The sequence below is a fragment of the Meriones unguiculatus genome, chromosome 7 (assembly GCF_030254825.1).
Source record: "Meriones unguiculatus strain TT.TT164.6M chromosome 7, Bangor_MerUng_6.1, whole genome shotgun sequence".
Lineage (NCBI taxonomy): Eukaryota > Metazoa > Chordata > Mammalia > Rodentia > Muridae > Meriones > Meriones unguiculatus.
Genome location: NC_083355.1, coordinates 20,332,327 through 20,340,139, shown reverse-complemented (window position 1 = coordinate 20,340,139; position 7,813 = coordinate 20,332,327). Strand labels below are relative to the sequence as shown.

The following is a 7,813-nucleotide window of genomic DNA, read 5'->3' as shown; positions in this document are numbered from 1 at the left end:
TTCGCCGGAGGGAAGCGAACGCTGCGTCCGTACACGCACCCGGCGCTAAGCGCGATTCGGGGCCGCGCACGCGCAATCTGCGCGCCTGAAGCCCAATGAATGAGGAAATGCCATATCCAGAGCTTAGCTCTCATTGGAGCGGAGAAAGTTTAGGGGTGGAGCGGATGTCTTGGCGCCTGCGTCTTGGCCGAGAGCGCGCTAGCGGTCGGCGGCGTTGCTGGCGGGCGAGGCTGCAACGCTGATGTCTGAGGAGCGATGCCGAGAGAAATCATCACCTTACAGTTGGGCCAGTGCGGCAATCAGAGTGAGCGAACCTCCAGACCCTCCACCAGCCAGTTTCCTTAGGTCCAACGGGCCCTCGCAATGAGATCCTAGATTCCTTCTGTCCTTCCCAGAATCGTAGTTACCCTCCGAAAGGCGATCCTCGACCCTGTGCCAAGCTGCCCAAAGCCAAAGGACCTTCCCCTCCAGTCGCTGGCCTAGCCACTAGGGAGTTCTAAGGCTAAATTTCTGATCCTTAGACTCAGGCGTTCAGTCCCCCACTGCCTAGTTGGAATCTACCCACATATCCTTTTTTCTTCTCCGCCCCCCTCCTTCTCTTAGTTGGGTTCGAGTTCTGGAAACAGCTGTGTGCCGAGCATGGCATCAGCCCCGAGGGCATCGTGGAGGAGTTCGCCACCGAGGGCACTGACCGCAAGGACGTCTTTTTCTACCAGGTGCCCCCCAGTCACTTGACCGGGATCCTGGGAGCGACCTGGTGCTGGGGAACTCGTTGGGCAGATGGGAACAGAAGGGCTGGCTTTAGGAGGGAGGGCTTAAGGAGAGAGCAGCGTTGGGGGGATTCAGGACTTGCCCCATCCTCGCTCACTGGGCCCATCCTGGCTTCCCTGTGACAGGCAGACGATGAGCATTACATCCCCCGGGCTGTGCTGCTGGACCTGGAGCCCCGGGTGATCCACTCCATCCTCAACTCCTCCTATGCCAAGCTCTACAACCCAGAGAACATCTACCTGTCTGAGCACGGAGGAGGGGCTGGCAACAACTGGGCCAGCGGATTCTCCCAGGTCATTTGCTGTTCCCCTGCAGGGCTCTCAACTCCTTGGGTGGGCACAGGCCCTGTGATTTTTCTACAGATGAAATTGGGTCAGGAGATGTAAAAAGTGCTGGCGCAAAATAGACACGGTTACAGGAGCTGACTGGAAAGCTAAGAACCCATTCTAGCTGGTGCTGTGTTGCAGGCCATTTGAGTACTGTATCTGTTAGCTTGGTAAACCTCCGAATAACCCTAGAAGTAGATACTACGGGTCAGGGTCTACTTTTTCAGACTCCAAAAACTCTGAAACCAAAGATATTTCAAACTTTGCTTAACAAAAGCAGAGCTCAATGGAAGAAGGTTATGTTGATGTTTCTAATCAGCTTATTGCCATTGTAGAAATTGGTGCACCTCGGGCCTCTGTGGTTGTGTTTGTATTGTTTATTTTGGAGGTTCAAAGATTGAACCCAAGGCCTTTATCACATACCAGACAAACTGAGCTATCTATATCTCCAGCCTTGCCACAGTCCTTTTGTTAAATATGAATTTATCTATTTACTTAATTTTTGGGTTTTTTTTTTGTTGTTGTTTCGAGACAGGGTTTCTCTGTGTAGCCGTGGCTGTCCTGGAACTCACTCTATAGACCAGGCTGACCTCAAACTCACAGACATCTGCCTGCCTCTGCCTCCCAAATGCTGGGATGAAAGGCCCGTGCACCACCACTGCCTGTCAAATATGCGTACACAAAACTACCTTTCAAAACGTGAAATATTGTTATTTCTAAAAATATCTGGCCTTGTGAATATTAAATAAACTGTGGGCCTGTCTGTCTTTTACCTTCATTCTATAAGTGAGGAAACTAAGATACATGAATCCTCCGGAAGTCACATATCTAGGTAGAACTGAGCTACAATAGTAAAGGTGGACTGAACAGGTAGCCAGGTTGATAGAACACTGACCTAGTATATATTAAGTCTTTAACATTGCATACACTGGGCAGAGCGATGCATATTGGCAATAGAGGCAGGAGGAAAAAAAAGAAAGACTTGTAGAGTCCTTCCTAGTGCAAGGAAGGTCCTGAGCTCCAGTAATTCAAAACTGTATAGGAACAGGTTGTCTGGGTTGGGATGTGCAGCGCTTGCTTGTACCCCCGCTCCCCCGTTGAATGTGAAGCGCTGCAGCTGTGACACGTATGAGAATCGAGGGTGGCTACTCTGAGGTCAGTTCTTGTCCCATGCCCTGTCCCACCTACCCCTTTCTCCACATCTGTCCAGGGAGAGAAAATCCACGAGGACATTTTTGACATCATTGATCGAGAGGCCGATGGCAGTGATAGCCTAGAGGTGAGTGCCCCGGGAACGTCGGTGGAGATTTGACAGTACCACTTAGCCATCATCTGGCAGGTAATGATGCTTGTGTTCAAGCTTGACGACCCGAGTTTGGTCCCCCAAAACCCATAATAGGAGAGAACCAACTCCAAAAGGTTGTCCTCTGAGCTCTGCACATATACAGTGGCACACACACACACATACACACACACACACACACACACAGTAATTATGATGTTTTTGTAAAGGCTGCCTGTAAATACAAGACCCACTCATTTATCTTTTGTGTTGAACAGAAGCCACTGGGCCTCCTTGAAGGCAGGACAGAGACTCTCCTAGGCAGTGAGGGGACATTGGAATACTAGAGCCCAGACATTGTGGGATGTGTCTAGTTTGAAATTGGGGCCAGAGAGATGGCTCGATGGTGAAGAGCTGTTGTTCTAGCAGAGGACCTAGGTCCGATTCCCAACACCCTCATGGTAGCTCACAGCCATCTATAATTCCAGTTCCAGGAGACCATATGCCCTCTTTGTGGTTCCCCTCCTGCCTGAGGGCTAGCTCCAATCAGCCCACAAAGTCAGGAGGGGCACGAGATGCGCCTGGAACGGCCAGTGGGCACAGTACAGGGATCACAAGCCCTGGGAACTATTGCATGAAGCTAGTTCAACTCGAATTCCAGAGCACAAAGGCTATTTCCCCCCTGAGGAGTGAGTGGAAGTCTCCGAGGATAGGTGTACATAATGGGTTGGAGCCAGGCACTTCAAGGACGCTTGGTTTGCGTTAAACAGCATGCTCTTACATGAATGGAAACACAGCACCTAATTATCATGTAGGCTGGGGAGAGGAGAGCTAACGGAGCTGTGTCAAAGGTCATATACCAAAATGTGGGTAGGGGCATCTGTGTCTAAAGACACTCTCCAGAGGAAGTCAGGCAGAGGGCAAGAAGCTTTGCCGAGGGGAGGGAGTCCTGCACCTTAATGCCCACTCAGAATGGCTGTCCGGACTGGGTGAACTGCAGCCTCAGAGAGCAGGGTCCTTCCAACACTCTTCCAACCTCCACAGACACCGCTCACAGGCATGTGTTCACATGTATGTACACACATAGGTGCATGCAGGCACATAAGTTCAATTTTTTTTTTTTTTAAATGAAAATGAAATCCTGTCATTAGATACCTGGACACTGATAGCCCTTTTCCTGTGCAGGGCTTTGTTCTGTGTCACTCCATTGCTGGGGGGACGGGCTCTGGCCTGGGCTCCTACCTCTTGGAACGACTAAATGACAGGTAAGCCTGTGTTAGGGGAACAAGTTAGAGGTAGGTCCTTTATCTTTGCTTCCTAAGGCACGAGGGCCCCCAGCAAATGTTCCTCCCTGTTCTTGGGAGCTCTTTCATTCCCTCCTACTGTGAGGAAAGTGAAGGTACAATGGGGAAACCCAACATACGCCCAGAGATCAGAGCGCAGAATGCAGGCCCTGCTTTGAATGTCCAAGGAATGTGCCGATGCTAAGCCAGGTCCAGTGGCACACACCTGTACTCCCACCACTGGAACTGGGGAGGCAGAGGCAGGTAGATCTCCGTGAGTTCGAGGCTGGCCTGGTCGGCCAAAGGCCAAGGCCACACGGAGAAACCCTGTCTTGAAAATGCAAAAGCAAAAAAAAGAAGGTTGATGTTCACCAGATCTCTATTCTGTTGCCTTCTTCTCCCAACCCCACCAGGTACCCCAAGAAACTAGTGCAGACATACTCCGTGTTTCCCAACCAAGACGAGATGAGCGACGTGGTGGTTCAGCCCTACAACTCCCTCCTCACGCTGAAGAGGCTGACCCAGAATGCAGACTGTGTGGTGAGCACTGGACTCTCCTTGTCCCTGCTCCTACCCCCTGATAATTTTCATTTTGAGCTCTCCTGTGCCCTAAGCTTGAGAAAGTCTCTTTTGGATGAGTGCTTCTGGCCATCGGGCTCAAGCCTAGACTCAGGCCGAGCCCCTGGTGTTCTTGTCTCCCTAAGTCTTCAGTTCTTTGCTCTTCCTGCCAGGTGGTGCTGGACAACACGGCCCTGAACCTGATCGCCACAGATCGCCTGCACATCCAGAACCCATCCTTCTCCCAGATCAACCAGCTGGTGAGCCCAGCCCCTGCAGTGGAGGCCCTCTGTCTGCTGGAGGGTCATCTGAGGAGGGAGGCCCCACCCCCTTCGAGCCCCATAATAAAGGCCGTCCTGTCCCCAGGTGTCCACCATCATGTCAGCCAGCACCACCACCCTGCGCTACCCCGGCTACATGAACAATGACCTCATCGGCCTCATCGCCTCGCTCATCCCCACCCCTCGGCTCCACTTCCTTATGACGGGCTATACCCCCCTCACCACGGACCAGTCAGTAAGAACTCCCGCAGTGTCCCAGGACTGTGACCCTCTCCCTGCTGTTCCCGGAGCTGCCCTTTGCAGCCCTTCTCCACCTCACCCTCCCGGATTCTATACTCAGGGGCTGACACTGTGCCACTAGCTTGCTGCCCTGTCTCCTATGGCTCCTTCCAGAACGGTGCCAGTTGCGATCTCCTGCTACAAGAGAGCCATCAGCCTAATCCCGTGGCAGAGGCTCAGCACAGACCTGATCTAAAGACATTTCCCAGAGACCCTGCCCCCTCCAAGCTGATGGGGACACAGCTGATTCTTCTCCTCTTCCCATGCACCTCTCTGGGTTGTTCCCTGAGTGCTGACTGCTCCCTGTGAACCCCCCTTCCCTCAGGTGGCCAGTGTGAGGAAGACAACAGTCCTAGATGTGATGAGGCGACTGCTGCAGCCCAAGAACGTGATGGTGTCCACAGGCCGGGATCGTCAGACCAACCACTGCTACATCGCCATCCTCAACATCATCCAGGGAGAGGTGGACCCCACCCAGGTAAAGGGGGTCCCCGTCACCCTACCCTCAGGCCCACAGGGTGGAGGAGAAGCAGTCACCACCTCTCTGCCCACCCCAGGTCCATAAGAGCCTGCAGAGAATCCGGGAAAGGAAGTTGGCCAACTTCATCCCCTGGGGCCCAGCCAGCATCCAGGTGGCCCTGTCCAGGAAGTCTCCCTACCTGCCCTCAGCCCACCGGGTGAGCGGGCTCATGATGGCCAACCACACCAGTATCTCCTCGGTGAGCCGTCTCCTGTTGTCTTTGTGTGTTAGCAGGAATGAACCCCAGGGCCTCGGGAATGGTAGGCAGCGCTCCCACCTGTGAGACACACCCCCAGCTCCCGGCCACTCTGACCCACTGCCTACCATCATCAATCTCCCCAGTCCATCCCTAGTTCCGCGTCCTCCCCAGGACACCTTTCTGAAGCTCTTCTCTCCGGTCTTATAAGTTGTGTGTGCTTTGCCCATCTGCAATCCTGCCGCCCCTGATCCTGGCATCTAACTGTGGAGAATAACCCAGCCTTGGGTTCCCTGGCTCTCTTGGCCATACTGTCTCTCAACTACTTTGTGACCCCTCCCCCCTCCATGCCCTCAGCTCTTTGAACGGACCTGTCGCCAGTTTGACAAGCTGCGGAAACGGGAGGCCTTCATGGAGCAGTTCCGCAAGGAGGACATCTTCAAGGACAATTTTGACGAGATGGACACATCTAGGGAGATTGTGCAGCAGCTGATCGATGAGTACCATGCGGCCACGCGGCCAGACTACATCTCCTGGGGCACTCAGGAGCAGTGAGTCTCCCAGGACAGGGACCCTCATCTGCCTTACTGGTTGGCCCAGGCCCTGCCTGGCTGACTACCCCTCAGAGCACAGATCAGGGACCTCATAAATCACTCGCATCTACACATACTCACACTGTCTGTCGCCTCGGGGATGGGTCACTTCTTCTCTGGAGTATTTATCTTTAATAAAGCACTGGATGTAAGTCAAGCCACCGGTCTCTTTGAATTCAGGCTTCAGACCTGGGGACGGAGGTGCCTGTTTCTCCATCACTCACGATTTCCTCCTGCACTTCCAGCATCATCTCTGGGCACAAAGCCACCTCTAGCTTTGCCTTTAGCCTAATTGTGGAGGACACAGATGGCTCTTGACCCTGCCGGAATTCCTTTCCAGAGTAAAAGGGACCACAGATACAATCTTTTTCTCCGCCAACCTCCTCTGGTCCCAGTTCCTCCCCGCTGCACCAGGCGGACATTCCAGCACTTGGACATTTCCACACTGGAGTGTCCTGTTGTTTGCAGCAGCATGCCGGGGCCCACCACACTACCCACCTCAAAGCTTTCTGAGGTGCCTTTCAGCTTCTGGCCAGCAGAGCAGTGCTGGAGAGCCAGGGAGCTCAGACAGGAGTCTAGGGGACACCAGGAGACCATGGCCCACGCCTAGACCAGGCAGGTGGGAAGTGGCCCCATAGCTAAGATCCAAGCTTCTGTTCTCGACTGGTCTTCATTTATGTAAAGTTTTTACTACTTTGAATCTTTTTATATGTGATTATGAGTATTATGAGCTTTAGAGTAAGTGTGGAAGTCAAAAAATAGCTCAGGAGAATAGTTTCTCTCCTATCTTGTGGGTCCCAAGGAATAGGACTTAGGTCATCAGGCTTAGGGGCAAGCAACTTGGCCTGCCAAGCCATGTCACCACCCCCCATTTTTTCTTTTTAAAGTGTTTTTTTTCCTAATTACAGCTGTATTGGTGTTTTAGCTGCATGTAGTGCTTGTGGAAGCCAAAAGAGGGCGTCAGACCCCCTGGAACTGGACTTACAGACGGTTGTGGGTTGTGAGCTGCCCTGCAGGTGCTGGGAACTGAACCCCAGTCCTCTGGAAGAGCACCCAGTGCCTTTAACCACTGAGCCGTCTCTCCAGCACCCTCCCCTTTTTTTAGGATTCCAGTTATTTAAAAGGCAGGTTGGAGGAGCAGGAGGATCACAAAGAGTGAATTTGTGGCTCTTAAATGGGATCCAACCATTTAACGTGGCAGTGGCACATAACTTTAATCCCAACACTCAGGAGGCAAAGGCAGGTGGATCTCCGAGTTCGAGGCCAGCCTGGACTACAGAGCAAGTTCCAGAACATCCAGAGCTACACAGAGAAACCCTGTCTCAGAGGAAGAAAAATAAATAAATCCTTGGGATCCGAAGGGCAAAGGAGGTTCTCCCTAAATTGTGGAGAGGCGTCAAAGGCCCCACTAACGTCTTATACACACTCACAGGTAAGAAATACAATGGCTGTTGAACATCATGCAACAAGAACATTGCTTTATGTGATCCTAATTACAAACCTGTGAAGGGGTGGATATAATTACCCCAACCTCATTTTACAAATAAGGACACAGCAAAGCTTGTTTCAACTCTGCTATGACTGACTGGCATCTGCGTTTCTTTATATGTGTTTTGTTTTTTTGTTTTTGTTTTTTTTGTGGGGGGGGTGTTTGTAATTCCTGTTTTGTGAGCTGCTCCCCATGCTGAGCCGTCTCTCCAGCCCCCATTTTTGTTTCCTACGTG

The 7,813-nt window shown here is 52.2% G+C and overlaps 1 protein-coding gene across 1 annotated transcript; it reads left to right on the top strand.

Annotated features, from left to right (window-relative positions):
• Nucleotides 1-146: 146 nt before the first annotated feature.
• LOC110550876 (tubulin gamma-1 chain) lies at nt 147-6,246 on the top strand. Its single transcript, XM_060386689.1, has 11 exons — nt 147-304; nt 604-716; nt 897-1,064; nt 2,308-2,376; nt 3,565-3,644; nt 4,076-4,202; nt 4,394-4,480; nt 4,587-4,736; nt 5,106-5,258; nt 5,338-5,499; nt 5,854-6,246. Exons 1-11 carry the CDS (start codon nt 256-258, stop codon nt 6,049-6,051), a joined length of 1,356 nt encoding a protein of 451 aa, XP_060242672.1. The 5' UTR covers nt 147-255; the 3' UTR covers nt 6,052-6,246.
• The last annotated feature ends 1,567 nt before the right edge of the window (nt 6,247-7,813 follow it).

Bases quoted from the DNA above. Each gene is read 5' to 3' on its own strand.
- LOC110550876 (XM_060386689.1), top strand. From the start codon at position 256: ATGCCGAGAGAAATCATCACCTTACAGTTGGGCCAGTGCGGCAATCAG. The intron at 2,377-3,564 runs GTGAGTGCCCCG...TTTCCTGTGCAG, and splicing joins ATGGCAGTGATAGCCTAGAG to GGCTTTGTTCTGTGTCACTC. The intron at 5,500-5,853 runs GTGAGCCGTCTC...CCATGCCCTCAG, and splicing joins ACCACACCAGTATCTCCTCG to CTCTTTGAACGGACCTGTCG.